The sequence below is a fragment of the Eschscholzia californica genome, unplaced genomic scaffold (genome assembly GCF_041429995.1).
Source record: "Eschscholzia californica isolate CP2 unplaced genomic scaffold, dmEscCali1.0.p SCAF_4, whole genome shotgun sequence".
NCBI classification, from domain to species: Eukaryota; Viridiplantae; Streptophyta; class Magnoliopsida; order Ranunculales; family Papaveraceae; genus Eschscholzia; species Eschscholzia californica.
In genome coordinates this window covers 24,667,668-24,686,445 of record NW_028238461.1, presented here as the reverse complement: position 1 = coordinate 24,686,445, position 18,778 = coordinate 24,667,668, and the positions used below count along the sequence as shown (strand labels likewise).

The 18,778-nt window shown below is 41.6% G+C and overlaps 1 protein-coding gene across 1 annotated transcript; it reads right to left on the bottom strand.

The window, feature by feature from the left end:
• Window positions 1-460: 460 nt before the first annotated feature.
• On the bottom strand, window positions 461-1,153 carry LOC147543818 (uncharacterized). The gene has a single exon (XM_086635518.1). The coding sequence runs from the start codon at window positions 1,151-1,153 to the stop codon at window positions 461-463; it is 693 nt and encodes a 230-aa protein (XP_086491644.1).
• Window positions 1,154-18,778: the final 17,625 nt, after the last annotated feature.

Genomic DNA, 18,778 nt, shown 5'->3' with positions numbered 1-18,778 from the left:
GAACAAAAGCATTTTGGGTCCACATTATGGCTTCATCAAGACAAGGTCGAATTCTATTAGCAATAAGTTTCGTGATGAATTTATAGATTGAGTTGCAAAGTGAGATCGGTCTATAATCAGAAGCTAAACTCGGATTTCTACACTTAGGAATGAGGGCCAAAGTAGTGAGATTGAGAGAAGGATCGATTGAACCTGTTTGGAATGCCGATTGGATATAAGCCGTGAGTTCCTGTCCGATTATGTCCCAATGTTTTTGGAAAATAAAGCAAGGTAATCCGTCTGGCCCCGGGCTTTTGATCGATCCCATTTCCATCACTACGGGTTTAATTTCTTCTGCTGTAGGAATTCTTGAGAAGTAGTCCAGTTCATTTTCCGATATAACTTTATAAGCATTTAATATCTCAATCGGTGGTGAACTAATTGGTTCAGCCCGAAATAAATTCTAAAAATAATCGATAAATTATGTTGCTATATCCTCTACATTAGTCAATTGTTGGCCTGAATGTGATATAAGTTGATGAATCTGATTCTTCTGTTTTCTGATAGACGCAGATAAATGAAAAGCCTTTGTGTTTCGATCGCCATTTTTGGCCCAATTTGAACGAGAACGTTGCTCAGATTTTGTACGTTGAATTTCTTCCAAAAAAATGATTTGCTCTTGTAAAGTACTTTCCAACGAAAGAGAGTCTGTTGTGGGATTGATTGCTTGAATATCAGCAAGTCTTTTCCTTAAAATTGTTAATCTGTTTTTAATTAAACCAAAAGCTCGCTTACTCCAGTATTGAATAGAGTTTGTAGTGCATTGTAGCCTTTCCGGAAGATCTCCCTCACTATTTTCCCATTCAGTTTTGAAAAGAGACTCGTAATCTCTATGTTTTGTCCAAAACAATTCAAATTTGGAAATGGTGTGAAGAACTTGACCCTGTACTTTGAATTTAAGCAAGATAGGAGCATGGTCACTGTTGTATCTAGGAAGATGAAACACCCCTGATTCTGGAAATTCCAAAAGCCAATTTGCATCACACAAAACTCTGTCAAGACGTTCTCTAGTAAGATGGTGAATCGATTTGCTGTTAGTCCAAGTAAATCCCGGACCATTGAAACCAAGATCCAGAAGGTTTGCATCTTGAATGAATTTCTGAAATTGTGTCATGAAAGGAATATTAGAAGAGCTGCCTATTTTTTCCGATCTTGCGGAAATAGCATTTAGGTCACCAATACAACAATACTGGTTATCGATATTACGAATTTTGGTCAAGATAGACGACCAAAAAAGAGGTCTGTCCTGGACCCTTGGAGGCCCATAAATGCAAAACATATCCAAGGGTTCGGATTATTCTGACTAATAATAGTAATATGAATAAGATTACAAGAGTGGGAATTCACTTTAACATCTAATTCTAGAGACCAGTGTAAAAGCAGACCTCCACTACGTCCCACAGACGGGACATGAAATTATTCAGACAAATAATTATTATTAAACAAAGGAAAATGACTATAATTAATTAAACGAGTTTCAGAGAGGAAAACCAATGAAGGCCGGATTGCTCCTAGGAACTGAGAAAGAGTATCTTTTGTCGAGGCGTTCCCTAAACCCCGACAATTCCATGCAAATGCACTCATGGCTGTTGCGGCATTTGGGTTGCCGTGACCCTTTCTTCAACTTTGCCTTGTGATGCTTGTTTTGACGTTTTTTTGAATTGCTTCCTCACTCGAACATCAACAAGAGGCATATCCTCATCAATGTAATCACTTGTGCTCGGAATCGTCTCTTTCTCCAATAGTCGAATTTCAGATGCATCCTTATAGAGACTATTAGAATAAACTGAGGTAATGCCCTTCTCCGTCTGAATTTTGGATCTTTTTGCCTGACAAAGATTAGAAATAAGATTACCATAATTAGTTCGAATATTAGGGTGCTTAGCACAAACTGTTTCCACCGGATTAATATTTTCATTTTCAATATTGAGTTCCGTAAATTTGGGAATTAAGTCCTTGCCAAAAGATCCTAACTATTTTAAAGGGTTTTTCGTAGAGAACGGGACCTTAAACGTCTCCGGGTATTTGGGAGACATTTCTTTCAATATTCGATTACGAACCGAATCTGACAAATTCTGTTTAAGGAGATCGTTAAAGGCCATAATGGTAAAACAGAATTTAATATTATGCCCTATGTGACCACCATAGATACAGAATCGAGGAAGTTTTTCGATCCTAATTTCAATAGAGACTAACTTAGAATTAGAGAGTTTTAGATTAGCTCTCGGGGGTAAGGCCTGGTTGATACTTAATTTAACCCCTAACACGGCCAAAAAGACTCCATTTCATGGAATCCTCAATAGTAGTAGGAGTATACGGTCCTAGAGTGCATGTCGTCGTGTGTCGTTAGGCGCTCAGCCCTTTTGTTCGGACAACACGCGTCGGAAATATGTTGTTTGTAGAGTTGACTTCAGGTTCAACTAGACTTCTTGTATTTTGATGGTTCAGGTGAACCCACTGGATTTTTTTGTGATTCTTCTTTTAAAGACATGGTACTATGATTTTTAGTTGGGTGGTTTTGATATCGTCTTATGAAGGGAAGATGACTAGCACCTTACTGTGTTCAGGTGACAGCTAGCATCTTGTTGTCCCACCTTGGATAGATTACCAGTCCTTTCTCACATAAATGATACGGCCAGCACCTTACTTTGTTCAGGCATCGGCAAGCAACTTACTGTCCCAACTTGGATGGATTACCAATCCTAACTTATACAAGTGATACGGCCAGCACCTTACTGTATTCAGGTGACGGCTAGCAGCTTGTTGTCCCAACTTGAATGGATTATAAATCCTAACTCATATAAGGGATACGGCCAGCACCTTACTGTGTTTTGGGATCGTCTAGCGACTTACTGTTCCTCTCCAGACAAGTAATTAGATGCCCTTGTAGTGAAATGACATCGATATTGATTTAGAAATAAAGTTTGTACACAAGTAAGTACTGGATAAATACTTGAGATTTTATTTCTAGATTTTTTGTTTACATTGGAAGTGATATTTTAGATTTAAAGAACATTACATTGAATTTGAGGAATAAGTGCGGGAGTTTGTTCCTTCTAAATTAATTTTGATGAACAATACGTTGAACTCGTTGTTGTCATTCAACTTAGGTGTTTGGTTATTTTAGTTGCCTGTTGGACAGGTGAGGGTTGCTTAACCCGTATTATTCTTGTGTTTCTGCATAGTCTTCTTATAGTATCCTCAGGCCCCCCAGTCGAAGTGCGGAACTCTTCTGGTGGTTTGGACTTCGACTCTGACGTCCAGCCTCTTATTGTTTTTGCTACTTTGTTGTGTCTTAGAGACAGTTCCTGTCATCACACGTAGATAGTGAGGGGTGGTTGTTGGCGTAGCCAACAACCCTCCGACGCCCAAGTTAGTAAGTGATCTTTTGGAAAATAGGCGAAATAGGAGAAGTTTCAGGGTTAGAAGTAGTACCTTCGTAAGTGAATGGCATTCCAGCTATTGCCTATGTTGAGGCCATCTTTTGATTGAAGTTTGTAAGCTCCTTGTCCCACTACCTTGGTAATGAGGTATGGGCCTCCCAAGTAGGGGCTAACTTGCCAGCTCCTGTTTCCTTAGTATTTTGAAATACTTTCCTCGGAACCCAGTACTTTTAATGTACGAATCCTGACGTTCTTGTTGTAATGTCTGGCTGCTTTTTGTTGGTATGCGGCATTCTTGATTGCCGCCATGTCCCTTACCTCGTCTACCGTATCCAGGTTATGGTTAAGTAGTTCCCAATTGCTCTCTTCTGTGGTCCATTGGTATCGGGCAGAGGGGAATCCTGTTTCAGCTGGTATTACCGCCTCACAACCGTATGCAATGGAAAATAGGGTTTCCATAGTTGGGGTCTTTGAGGTGGTTCTGTACGACCACAACACTCCTGGTAGTTCATCAGCCCATGCTCCTTTAGCCTTCTTGAGTCGTTTTTTCAGTGAGTTCATTATCGTCTTGTTTGACGATTCTGCTTGCCCATTAGATTGAGGATATCGGGGAGTTGAAAAGTTTAGTTTGATTCCCCACTCCTTACAGAAGTCTTGGAAATCAAAGCTGATAAACTGTGAACCGTTGTCTGTGACAATCTCCTTGGGAACTCCAAACCTGCAAATGACATGTTTCCAAACAAAACATTTTACCTCGCGGTCTCTGATTTGGTGGTAGGCTTCGGCTTCCACCCACTTGGTGAAGTAGTCTGTGACAGCAAGCATGTAGACTCTCTGGCCTGGGGCGTTGGTAGTTTGCCTACTATATCCATCCCCCATTTCATGAAGGGCCATGGAGATAGAATTGTACTCAACTTCTCTGGCGGGAGGTGGGAAGTTTGGGCAAACCTCTGGCAGCTGTCGCAACGTCTAACATAGTCAATAGAGTCTGTCCTCATAGTTGGCCAGTAGTAACCTGCAGTCAGTGCTCTGTTGGCTAGGCTGCGACCGCCAGAGTGGTTACCGCATTCCCCCTCGTGCAACTTCTTGAGGACATACTTGGCTTCCTCTTGGGTGATGCATTTCAAGTAGGGCCCAGAGTATGATCTCATTAGGAGATGGTCGTCCATGACGCAGAACCTTGCAGCTTTGGCTTTAAGTCTTCTAGCTTCATTTCGATACTGTGGCAACTCGTCGTTAGTTAGGTACCTGATTATTGGTGTCATCCAGGTCTCTCCTGCATGTGTTACTACTACTTCTGAAGGTTTTGTTTTCCATACTGCCGGCCACTAAAGTAGCGTGAGAGGGATTGTTTGTGCATCCTTGGTTGGAATTGATGACCCTAAATTGGCTAAGGCATCGGCGTGCCCATTCTCGAGCCTGGGTACCTGTTCAAAACTAACCTCGGTGAACTGGCCTTGTAGTTTTTTTACATGTGACACATAAGCTGCCATGTTTACGTCTTTGGCCTGGTAGGTTCCTTGTAGCTGGTTAACTACGAGTTGGGAGTCTGATTTGATTGCAAGTTTCTGGACTCCCATCTCCTTTGCCAGGTTCATTCCTGCGATTAAGGTCTCGTATTCTGTTTCATTGTTGGTGGGTTTGAACCCACACCTTATTACTTGTTGGATTAGGTCACCTTCTGGGGAAGTGAGAACAACACCAAGTCCAACTCCGTTCATGTTGCTGGAACCATCTACTGATAAGGTCCATGTGAGTTGGTTATGTTCCTGTAGATGGAGCAATTCTCCTTGTGCCTGCACTAAGGTGTTAGGTGTAAAGTCAGCAATAAAATCAGCCAGTACCTGAGATTTGATCGTTGTCCTTGGCTGGTAGCTGATGTCATGTTCGCTTAACTCCACTGCCCATTTGGTTAACCTCCCAGACAGTTCTGGTTTGTGAAGAATATTCTTCATTGGGAAAGTTGTAACCACTACAATTGGGTGGCACTGAAAGTAAGGTCTCAGCTTCCTGGCTGCAGTAACAAGGGCAAGGGCTAGCTTGTCTAGTTGGCTGTATCGAGTTTCAGCATCGAGCAATGACTTGCTTGTGTAGTAGACAGGCAGCTGCTTACCGTCTTCCTCATGAACGAGTACTGCACTTACGGCTGTCTCTGAAACAGCAAGGTATATGAACAATTTCTCTCCATCTTTTGGTTTGGAGAGCAAAGGTGGAGAAGTGAGGTATCTCTTCAGCTGCTGTAGAGCTTCTTCACATGCAGGTGTCCACTCGAAATTTTTTCCCTTTCGCAGAGTGGTGAAGAACAGGTAGCATCTCTCGGAAGACTTAGAAATGAATCGGCTAAGTGCCGCCACTCTACCTGCAAGCTTCTCGACGTCCTTGATGCATTTCGGGGAAGGAATACCCATCACCGAATTGATCTGATCTGGGTTAGCTTCGATCCCCCTTTGAGTCACCATATAACCTCCTGAGTACCTCAAATGCTTGTTTGAGGTGTTCCAAGTGTTGTTCTGCTACTAAGGACTTGACCAACATATCATCGATGTAGACCTCCATAGTGTCGCCTAGCATGTTGACGAACATTTTGTTTACCAGCCTCTGGTAGGTGGCACCTGCATTTTTTAGTCCAAATGGCATGACTTTGTAACAGAATATACCTCTCTCCGTGACGAAGGCGGTTTTCTCCTGGTCGTTTGGATGCATAAGGATCTGGGTGTAACCTGAGAATGCATCCATGAAGCTCAAGAGTTCGTGTCCGGCCGTGGCGTCTACCAGCATGTCGATGTGGGGTAACGGGAAGGAATCTTTCGGGCAAGCTTTATTCAAGTAGATCCGACTTCAAGTAGCTTCTGGATCACCTTGTTGCGTTCTGGTGCGAATTTCCTTCCTTTTTGTCTGACCGGGGTATGGGAAGGGTCTACCTGTAATTCATGAACTATTATAGAGGGGTCTATCCCTGTCATATCTGCATTAGACCAAGCAAAACAATCAGAGTTAATGGTTAGGAATTCAATGAGTTTTTCTCTGAGAGTAGGAGGTAGTTGTGCTCCAATTTTGACTTTGTGCTCTAGTATATCAGGGTGAATTTGGACTTCATCTAGCTCCTCCATACTTGGTTGGTTGAGGTTTGAATTTAGGGGCGTTCCGTTCTGTAATTGCTACAAGGGCTTCTTAGGAGCATTCATCGTGTTCTTGTAGCAGTTCCTGGAGGCTCCTTGGTCTCCTTTGATTTCTCGTACTCCCCAAGGTGTTGGGAACCTAAGTACTTGGTGGTATGTTGATGGTACTGCCCTCATCTCATGGATCCAAGGTCTTCCAAGGATCATGTTATAAGCAGATGGGCAGTCCAGTACCACAAAGGTGGTGCTAAGGTTGATTCCTCCTGCATATACCAGTAGCACAATCTCTCCTAATGTATACTTCTGTTCTCCGCTGAACCCTATAAGGACAGTAAATCGTCGGCAGATGCTTGACTCTTCTAGTCCCATTCCTAGCAAGGCATAAAGAAACAAGACATTAGTGGAGGATCCATTATCAATGAGTATGCGCTTAACTAACACATTTGCAATAGTGAGGGAGAGGACAAAAGCGTCATGATGAGGGTTGACGAGCCCTGCAACTTCGTTGTCAACGAAGCTAATGGTTTGCTTGGTGAAAGTTAGGGTTGACGCCTCTGTCGAGTGGGCAGTTGGATTTGCTGCGATTCGTGCACTTATTTTGGTTGCTGAGTGGCTTACTCCACTCACTTCCGAGCCACCTGGGATCATGTTGCAAGTCAACGTCGGGATCGGCTCCTCTGGCTCTTTAGGTCGGGCGTCTCCTTGGGACATTGTTTTCTTGCCTTTATCTGTCAGTAAGTCGGTGAGGTGACCCCTCTTTAGAAGCTCAGCAACTTCAAGCCTGAGGGCAATGCAATCTGCAGTAGTGTGCCCATGGTCCGAGTGGAGTTCACACCACTTGGTGGTATCCCTCTTGTCGCTTGGCGTCTTTGTCTTCCCTGGGCACCTTACCGTGTTACCCATCCCCTTCATTACTACAATCACCTCACTTGGTTCGATGTTGAGGTTGTATTCTGGAATCTTGATACGGATGGGTCCTTGCGGTTTCTCGTTCTGACGATTAGGTGGAGGGTTGAATGGCCTCCTGTTCTCCCTTGGAATTGGTCGCCTGGTTGGGTACTGATCATTGCTCCTGGCTTCTGACCGTCGTTCGTATCTTCTTGAGTGACGGTCTCTTGACGTATCCTCCTGTGAGTAGTATCTGTTCCTGTGGGCTTTGTCTTCTTCCCACCTAATTTCTACCCAGGCTCTGGAAAGAACATCCTCCATTGTTGTGCAATTGAACTTGGTGAGTTCTTTGTACAACTCCCCATCTGGCAGTAATCCTTTCCTGAATGCATCAACTACTGTCTCCTGGTTGTAGTAAGGAATTGACACCTTCTCTCGATTAAATCTTCCCACATACTCTCTGAGTGGTTCACCTCTTCGTTGTTGGATTCGGTAGAGGTCGCCAGAGAGTTTTTCTAGCTTCTTACTGCTTGCAAATTGCTCGACAAAGGTGTCTATGAGCTGGGCAAATGAAGCAATTGAGTTATGGGGGAGGTTGGTGTACCATTGCAGAGCTGGGCCAATCAGACTAGACCCGAAACTCTTGCACATACACGCTTCCCGCAAGTCCCTTGGAATCGCAGCAGTAAACATCCTCTGTTTGTAAGAGGCTATGTGATCGTCTGGATCAGAGGTGCCATCATACATCTTCATGTTGGGAAAAGTGAACTTTCTGGGCATCTCCACCAGAGCAATTACATCGACAAACGGAGAATCAACATAACTTTGAGGAAGACTCTTCTTGAAGGGGGTCGGGACTCCTAGAATTCTAGTGATCAGGGCCTCCATTTCAGCTAGCCTCTTTGCTAAAGCTTGCTCTAAAGGGGTACCTGTATGTGAAAACAATAAGGGATTAGAAGCCATGGTGGGTTGAGTAGGCATAGGGAAGATGGTAGGCATAGCAATAATAGAAGATGAGTAAAGAGGAGCAGCCATGGTCTGCTGTTGAGTGAGAGCTTGTTGAAAGGTCTGTGTTGGAGCTATGAACGGAGCACTTGCGGATCCTGTCCCCACTTGGCTGGTGGTGAAGCCTGTAGTAGTGTTGTGAGAGGGTGTTGGGCGATTAGATGGTCCTCCTGCTTCTGAACTGCTGGGAGGTGGTCGATTGTCCCCCAAACTTTGTCTTCTTAGAACCACCAACTCGGTAATTCTTTCTTGCAGTAGCATGTTCTCTGCTCGGACAGTAGTGTTCTCCTCCTCCAAAGCTTTCAATCTTTCGGCGTTTTCATGCATCTGGCCAGTGAGTGCAGCAAGATGTGATGAGAAATCCACAAAAGCGTTGGACATGTCTCTTTCCATGGTGCTTGTCTTTTCGGTAGTTAGTGGCTGGCCCCCTCCTTCTAGCGCCAAATTGTAGACGGTAAAATGTCTACGGGTCGGAAAGTCTGACAGTCAACGGGTCGACGGTCAAAAGTCTTGTCGGGTCGGGTCGGATGCTTCGGGGACCGGGTACGTGTCGAAAAGAACCTGCACGCGAAAAGAGAGAAGAAATCGTGAAGCCTCTGGGACACCGGGATAGTGCCGGCCTAAGGGGGCTCCGACGGTCAAGTCAGATACTCGATCAAATATAACTAAAGTGAAAGTGGGCGATAGGGAGGTAACCGTCGTCGGAGTGCTTAGGTGTCGCGGCTCGTGGAGTTGTCGGAACAGATCCCCACGGTAGTGATATACTTACTGTACTAACAAGGGTGATGGTGATGATATATTGTCGTTAACTTGCTGGTCGTAAGTGGAACTTACGATAAGGTGCTGGTCGTAAAGGGATTAGCAATAAGGTGTTGGTCGTAAGTGGATCGGACGGTGAGGATTGTTGGATGGATGATGACGATACGCCTAGCGTCTTATCACTAGGTGAGTGATGCGGTAAGGAGGTGGTCGTATTAGGATGGTGATACGGCCAGCTAGTTACTGCTGGACGGGTGTTACGGTCAGCTCGTTACCGTTGGATGAGAGATATATCAGACCAGAGAACTCTTATGCAATGAGGTGGTGATCGTATGGTGTTGATATGGTTAGCTAGTTGTCGTTTGATTTGTGACTATCAGACTCCTATCTCCCAACTTCCAAGACGATGAGTCAGAGACTTTGAGAGGATCAGAAGAACTTTGAGATGTTTATGAGAAAGCAAGTGAATGGAGAGAATGGATTAGGCTACTTGAGTACTATTGTCGAATCTTGGATGCCTTGTCTGAGTGTTGCTTCTCGTATTTATAGTGGTGGAGAGGGATTGCCTTGATGACGACCAGCTAGTAACCGACGTACTTATTTCATGTCATTACTTCCGAGAGATATGTTAAGGGCTGGAGGATCTGACCATCAGATGAGTATTTGGATTCCTCGAGGGACGACCAGGATGTTGCCGCGTGTGCGGTAAGCTACTGGCCGGTAACGCCCGTCTTTAAGTGGCAGATACGGAATACTTATCACTAGTGCGATTATGGATTGCGCAATATTCCTCTGGTCGTAAGATTGCCTACTACCGGCGGGTGGCTATCGCGTGACACGTGTCAGAATCGCTTAGTGTCAAGCGGGTATGGATTCGGTGACCGGAGTAGCGACTTGGGCCATTATCGGGCCTTCTTATTTAGCCTCGCGGGTTTTACTCTTACAAAGCGGTTGTTCCTTTATTCTACAGGCACCTCGTGGGGCGGATATTTGCCCATACAGATAACAAATATCTGATTTTTTTTCCGTCACAAGCAATATCTAGTTATGAGTTATATATTGTTGATGAATGGGTCTTAGAATTTAGTTTATTTTACTATATTGATTTGTCTCAAAACTAATTAATCTCCTAAATAACCAGTGTCTCTTGGATTTGCAGACAAGGTGTTAAAATAATTTCAAAATTTTGGTGGTGGTTCATCGAAGTTGGGGTCATTTGCTTTCGGATTTAAGGAGAGGAAAACTTTATTAATTGGAGTTTACTCTGTTTTTTATTGCAATTGGGAGCGTTTAGAAATTACTTTTCGTTCAATTCCATATTTCACTTCAATCTATAAGATGTACGTAGTTTGTCTGCTTTCCATTTTTATTTTTCTAAAAGTTATAGAGAAATACAATTTCTTTATTGTATGACTTCGAAAATTTTATAAATGAATAATTTGGTGTACAATTCTAAGTTAAAACTATCTCTTTGTCATAAGTCACCGTAAACAAGTTGGTGTAAAGTTGTAGGTTGTGCCATCAGATTCTGCAAAAACTCGAAATGACTAGATATGGATAAATTACCTTTAGTACTCCGGAAAATACTCAAAGATATACCTAGTTATAAATAAGCTACTATCTAATATCTTTTTTTTGTTAAGATAATACAAGAAAACTAAACAGAACTGGAAATAAAAGAAGGCAAGACGTCCCAAATCCTCCTCTGGCGATTCTTCCTCCCCCCATTTAGCCAATGCATCTGATATCACGTTGTAATCTCTAGGAACGTAGGAAAATTTTGACTTGATGAATCTGTCCTTTAGTTGTAGTATTTCGAATAGATGATTCCTGGATTGCCATTGAGTGGTGAAAGATTTGTCCTCCAGAAATGAAATGATATTCAGGTTGTAACTTTCTATATGCACGTGAGATATCTTGAGATTAAGCGCCACCATAAGTGCCTGTTTGATTGCTAGACATTCACATTCTTCCGCATTTTGACCTCTGATAGTATCTGCAAGAGCTGAGATAAAGTTGGCATCTGAATAATAAATAACACATCCAAGTCCTGCTGGCTCAGATAGATCTGTGAAAGAGGCGTCAGTGTTGATTTTTAGAAATGGTTTCGATGGAGGGATCCATTTTTGATGCTTTGGTTCTTTAATCTTCGTGGTCACTCTTAATTATTCTATTGAATAAGATTGGATCATTTGTATCACCTGCATTGGAGATTGTTTTTTGGATGTGAAGCAAGCCTCACATCTCATTTTTCAGATAAACCATAAAATTTTAGCATACAAATTTGTGATATCCTCAGCCAGATCCTTCCAAAGAAGGATCCATAGTTTAACCGACTGTATATTATACCTCCGGACCTGAAAATAGAACCAAATCGCTTTGGCATAGTGACATTGTAACAACACATGATCTATACTTTCGTTAGTATCAAAATTTATACAAGAGTATATATTACCAATAAATTTACCTATTTTATCTCTCACTGGTAGACTATTGCTGCAGCATTTCTATAGAAAGAGTTTTATCCGTGGTATTACTATCTAATATCTTAAATGTAAAAGTTATTTTGTATATCATAGTATAAAAGTATAATAATTAGAAAAGTTAATACATTAGTCAGTAAAATTGAACATATAATTTGTATGATCAACTCTTTCAGGGAGATAATTTCCAATGCAAAATGGGGGATCAAGCTCCATAAGATTCATCTTTGTGCAACTTTAGACTTCAGATATCTTTGATACATCATACAAGTCAACCAAATATTTAGTCGTACGACAGGTACGAGATCAATCACCTTATACCACAACAGTAACATACTTCTTCACAAACTTTGGGAGAGGTATTAGTCTTACCTTTTACTTTATCAGGCTGAATGTGCTTCAGGTACAGGTGCAGACCCAGTAGGTTGAGATTCGTGGTTGCGTAACAACAACTGGGTGTTTTGTTCATTGACCAGAAGACATGTCAGTAACTGAGAAAATTTAGAGAAACATCCCTCTTGGTATTGTGACTGCAGGATTATATCTGAGGCATAAAATATACTCAGGGTTTCATTAATCTTTTGCTTATCAGTAATGATATCTCCACCCACTTTAAGTCGTGAAATAATTTTACAAAAATTAGAGTTATATGCAGAAATAGACGCATAATTTTGTAGTCATAGATATATAAAGTCGTTACGGGCTTTCAGAAAGATGACCATTAAGGGCGGAACCAGGGGGAGGCTACCCCTGGCTGCAGTCAGAGACATTATGTCAAGAGTAAAGGGAAACAAAAGCATAACAAAGGAGGCAGCCAAGGTGGTTTTGAGCTTTGCCCGTCACCTAGCCCACACGAGTTTGAAACCCCATTCTCTCTTTTACTTTCTATCTCTTAAATTAATTCCATATGAGCCCTTATATCATCTGTGTTTGCACTTTTGTCCCAAGTCTGCCCCCTACTTCTGTATTTAGTTCTCATTTGACAATTTTTTTGTGCTAAGTCCAAATTTACTCCATTTGTTAGGTTTCATCCAAATTTTGTTTTAATTATTTCTTCGTCCCTAAATTAACAATGATCATATACATTATAATTTGTTGAGGGTTAATCTGTTATAAGTTCTTTATGTCTGAACTATTAACGAAATTTTACATATTCGAAAAAAATTATTTCTCAAACTACAACTTGTTAGTATATATACTTTAGAAAAGAAATTTTGGCTCTCTATCATTTTTAGGCTAGTCCGGGGTAACTTTAAATCCTGGCTCCGCCCTTGGTGATCATACCTAACTTTTACGATATTCTCTAAATTTAACTCTTTAACATACAAATATTCTGACATCTAGTGATCATGTATGTGACTTCTTAAATAAGTTAAAGCATGAGCTCGTAGCAGTTCATCTATATTATTCCCTTCAGTAATAATGTTCAGAAGACTTTTATATTTTAAACTTAATCTTGCTTTGATAACCCATTGCATATAATTCTTTCCCGTTACGTCTAAGGCTGTAAAATGAAGTGTAGGAAGATTAGACATCTCGAATAAGAATGAAAATATACTATACCGTTTGTTGATGTCGAAAATAAGTAGAGTAATTGTTTAGCTTGTTCGATTTGAAGAGACGAACGAATAAAATAACAGACCTCTTTTAACTGGCAATAGACCCGCGTTGATAACTATTATTGTATTATATAATTTTCTCTTTTAAACTTTTATTAAGGACATAATAAATTCTAGCGTAAGAAAACACAATGGAGTGAGGATATGTTTATAGCGTGAGGAGGGCAAAAATTAAGAGGTGCTTATTTAGTCTGCTAACCCTAGAAGAACTCTTCCACCCAAAGCCTTGAATACTATTAGACCCTTTTTCCTACCCATCCAATTGGTAGTATATTAGGCCAACCTAACTTTATAGACACGCATGACAATTTAGTCTCTAGATTTAGTCCCCGTTACAAAATAACAAAGGTCGCGGCTTTGGGGCATAAAGAATAATCTCCGGGGAATAAATTCTCTAAGGAATCCATGTTTTTCTATACATTCTCGGGGGAATATTATTTTTTAACCAAAAACTTTACTTGATCAAACATTGCCCCCTAATCTTCATCTTCTCTATCACCAACACCACCACAACTTTCCATTCTCTCTCCTTTCTTCTCCTATCTCACATATTCTTTCACTCTCTTTCGGTCTCTCCCTCTCTCTCACTATCTCTCTATTGCTCTTCCTATCTATGTCTCTCGATCTCTTTGTTTTTCTCTCAATGTTTTATTGTTTCCTGATTGATTTCTCATTGTTTTTTTCTCTCTCACACATAGATATTGTTCCGACGAAGGTAGTATTCCCTTCGCCAAAATCAGACCTCGAGGAGGGTTTTTGGCGAAACCCTTCGAGTATTTCGTGACCACAAAATATTTGTGGACACAAAATGTTTGGTGACCCTGACCATTTCGTGGTTGCGAAACGTTTCGTGGCTGTAAAACGTCTCGTGGCCTCGAACTCTGTGATCTCCACGGAGAGATTTATACATACTGCGAGAGAGATGACCAGATAGAGGTTGTGAGAAAGAGAGATAAAGACTGTGAGAGAAAAAAAATGTAATCTACAGAGAAATATGTCTACAACGAGAGAGATGAGAGTGATCTACAATGAAAGAGATAGATCTAGAGTGAGAACGACAAAGAGATAGTCAATGAGAGTGAAAGAGATGGTGGAAGAGAATGAAAGAGATGGTGAGAGTGAGAGGACGAGAGAGAGAAGATGAAGATTAGGGGGCAATTTTTGATCAAGTCATTTTTTGGATTAAAAGTAGAATATGCCCTCTAAATCAATTTTTATTGACTAATTCTTTTTTCTCTAGAGAATTTTCTTTATTCCCCAAAGCCGCGGCGTTGGGGATAATAAAGAGTATTTATACATCACCTCGACTGTATCATGCCAAAGAATGTTCAAGAAAGACTAGAAGCCCTCTCTTTTGGGTTATATCTTACACATATTAAAATAATTGAATTATGTGTTGTTTTCAACCATAAGTTGCACGATTTAAATATATTTAAGATTTGACATGATCGACTAAGACACCTACGCTCTACCATGATAAGTATTGTAATACAAAGCTCTCCAGCATGAAGTCTAATTCTAATCGCATTAGGATTCCTTAAAAAAACTCAAATTAGATGTTATCTAAAATACCTAGAAAAAGTTAATTAGAAAAAACTTCTAATTGGAACTCCCTCATGAGGATAAAAACTAATACTCATTTAGAATGGAGTCCTTGGCCGACCATGGGAGAGTCCCATCACATGGGACTCTTGGCCAAGGCCTAAGGAATCTAATGGAACCAGATCCCTGGCCAACCGACTCTTTAGATTGCTCAAGGGCTTCGCCATAGCCTACCCTGAGCCGGCACTATATCGAGCCGATGTGCATCTCTTATCTGGTCTTTTACCGCGTCTTATGCATCTCTCCAACTAGTCATTTTTATTTGGTAAAATAAAAAAAATTTATTCGTAATCCATTTTAATACTCAGTCGTCGTTAGCCGCAGGTCAACCAATTGAGTGGCAGATCGTATTTTGTTTCTAGGTAATTATTAAGATCCCTAAAATGTTAACTATTATGTGTTTGTAGCAAACTGACTTGACGATAAGGCTTAACATGGGTGTTTTGATTAAAGCTCCAATAGAAAAGATTTCAAATTCTTCAAAAAACTATTAGTTTATTGTCGGGATATGTTGCAAATTGCTAGAAACACCGAGATAATGTTGAGGCTTTCTACACAATTCTACAGATAATATAAAGATGTTAGACAAAAAACTTTGCACTCTACTAATATTTTTCTAATTTATTACATAAAATCACAAAACACATGATGAAGTCAATCTTTCGCTTCTCAAACCAATTAGATAATATATCAGCATGAACATAATTTTTTTTTGGATTGGTGAACTAAAATGTTACAAAACACCAGAGAAATGTTGACAGAATTCATAGCGCTAAACCAAAAGCAGCAAGGAATTATAATTTTAAATAATACATAAAAATTATGGTGTTAAAACATAACAAATATGTCCACATTTTAAATTTAAGAGCTGAAGGATATGATGCCTAAAGTCTGAAGGAATGGTATCCTTCCGAAGGAGTGTCCTTCGACCAAGGATGCAATGCGTGCAATTTGGCTATTAGGATCTTAATGACCTTATTCGGAAGATCATTAGTCCGGTCCAATTAGGGGTCGTAATGCTTAGCTAGAAGCCAACTACGATCGTCGAATCAAGAGTTGATTCGAGGCTAACATAGACCGGATCCTACAAGGGTTACACAACAGAATAATGATTTGAACGGAGAGAATTGACTAGATGGGAAATGGAAAATAAGTGGATTGGATCCGTTATTGGTAAGTCCAGAAAGATTCGGAGAAGTCCGAAAGAGATAAACATGTCCGGGCCCAAAAGGGAGGCCCGGAATGGCTTTAGGGAAGCCGGCCATGTGATGGCCGGCCAAGGCAATAGGGCCGGCCATGTGATGGCCGGCTAGGCCCTAAGTGGGCCGGCCAAGGAAGCCCATAAAGGGCTATGTTGGCCGGCCACACTAAAGAGACCCAATGGAGGGTATTTTGGGTGTTGCCTAATAATTAGGTTTATGGAATCCTAGTTTGGGTCTAAAACCTCTTCTAGGGATTTCTATATATACCTAATTATACAACCTAAAGAGAGAGGAAATTTCAAAGGAGAAATTCCCAAGAGTCTGAGGGTTAACTGAAAGAGTTTCAGAATATACATCTCAGAGAGAGAGAAAAGGAGTTTTCTCAAGTATCTAGTCAAGAAGAAGGAGTTCTTCATCTCAACCTTCAAGAAGCTCCTAGCTGACTGAAAGGAGGGAGTTCAAGTCATTATTCAGTGTCTCAAGTAGAGAAGCTACACTTGGAGCTCTTATCTTCCGAATACTGATCGGAATTTAGTTCGTGGGAAAGCGATTAAGAGGTAATCTTCTTTCCAATCTAGTTCATTGGTATGTTCATGTATAGATCCTGGATATAGTGTTTAAACATATGATGTTTGAGATTCCGCTACCAACACTATTCAATTAGGTGTATGAGATACACTAGGTTATTCCCCATCAGTGGCATCACGAGCCGTTTGCATGAACTATCTTTGACTAGATGAATTAGATTCATACTTGAACAACTAGATATTAGTGTTTTAATGTTTGAATAGAGATTTAAACATAAGTTTGATGAGATCAAATTAGGGTTTTGGATGAGATTCATGACCTAGAAACAAAGTTTTATGAAAAGAGTTTTCATAAACAAGTGTTAGGGTTTTGGAATTTTGATAAAAATCATCAAAACCATGAAGATTGGTTGATGAATTGATCAAAAACAGTACCTAACAGCAGCTGGAACAAAGAAAAAGAAAAGAAAAATTAGTTGGAACGGCAGGATTTCCAAAAAGTTTGGAAACCCTAATGGCCGGACCGGCCAGGACGCGTCCGGGCCGGGCCAGCACGTCTCGGACAGACAGTCCGAGACAGAAAGGGACACGGACTGGAAATCCCAGTCCGTGAAGGACCGGGAATCCTAGTCCGAGCTGGACTAGGAGTCCGAGACTCTCGGGTCTCGGACATCCCAGAGCGTCTCGGACACGTCTAGAAATCCCAGTCCAACACGGACTAGGAGTCCGAGACTCTCGGGTCTCGGACGTCCCAGCGCGTGGGACGCGTCTGGGACATCCCAGTCCGAGACGGAATAGGATTCCGAGACAGGAGCGTCTCGGATATCCCTGACGCGTCTGGGACGCGCTCGAGGGAACCTATTTAGCGTCTCGGTCTAGGACCGAGACACTGGACGGGCGTCCGGATGCATCCAGGATGCGTCTGGAGCAACCAGAAGCAACTCGGATGCGACTGGAAGCTTCCGGACGCAACTCGGATGCGACCGGAGCATCCAGAAGCGTCTAGGACGCGTCCAGAAGGCATCCCAGATAGGATGGCCTCTCCGTCTGTGCACAGAAGCGTCTGGGACGCGACTGTGAAGCACGGGTGCATCTCGGACCGAACATCCGAGATGGCACATGTGCTGTCCCGAGACCAGACACGTCTGGGACGCGTCTGGGAGTTCCAACAGCTCTCGGATTGAGCATCCGAGAGGCATATAAAGCGACCGGATGGTCTGGACGCGTCTGGGACGCGACCAGGACGCATCCTAGACATCTCACCCGAGATGTCTATGGTCTGTCCTAGGACAGAAGCGTCTAGCTGGGCTAGGACGCGTCTGCCCGAGAGACATAGCACGGCAGGAAGGTGCTGCCTCGAGGACCGGACCTTGACCAGGCTAAGTCAAGAGTTGACCAGAGACCAGTCAAGGGACTTTGACCAGGGTTGACTCAGATCTTTTTGAGTGAGACTCAAGGGCTTTTTGGGCCATGATCTGAATGGGAGTTTTTCAGACTTTTCTCCCGGTTCCGAGCAAATTTTTTTCCGACTTAGACCCGGGTTAGAGGAGTACCCGAACGGAGTTTTTCCTTATTTTGATTTTGGAAACAATTAAGGAAGAAACATAATGTTCTAGTTTGAGTATTGAGAATACGAAACTTTAGAAACATTAGACATAGAGATGTCACAAATTCCCACGAATAGCTATGCGATGGCAAAACCTAGAAACGAATCTAGGATACATACTTTATTTATTATGATTGTCATATTTTTGTATGTATGGATATATGTGATTGCGTAGAATAGTATACCTTTAGATAGGATTATCGTTTCTTGTTCTAAGCGCAAGGAGTTGTGCCCGAATAATACTTAGAGTATAGGGTCTTAGAATCTATTGACGAACTGAATGATGAGATCATGGTTCAAGTGGGAGTAGTCAATAGAGGTTCTTGGATAAGAATCCAATCGAACCATAGGCGAACAAGAAATAAACTTAAAAGATGGGATCTTTTAAGGGGTAATACTAAGATTTAACAAATCATTACGCAAACCCACATAAACTTTTACGTAATAAATCATGAATGGTTATGCAAGAGTTCACAGTAACGCAACTTGATAAATTACGTAATAAGTCCCAAAAAGAATTTTGAGTAAAGCCTACCCAGATTAAGA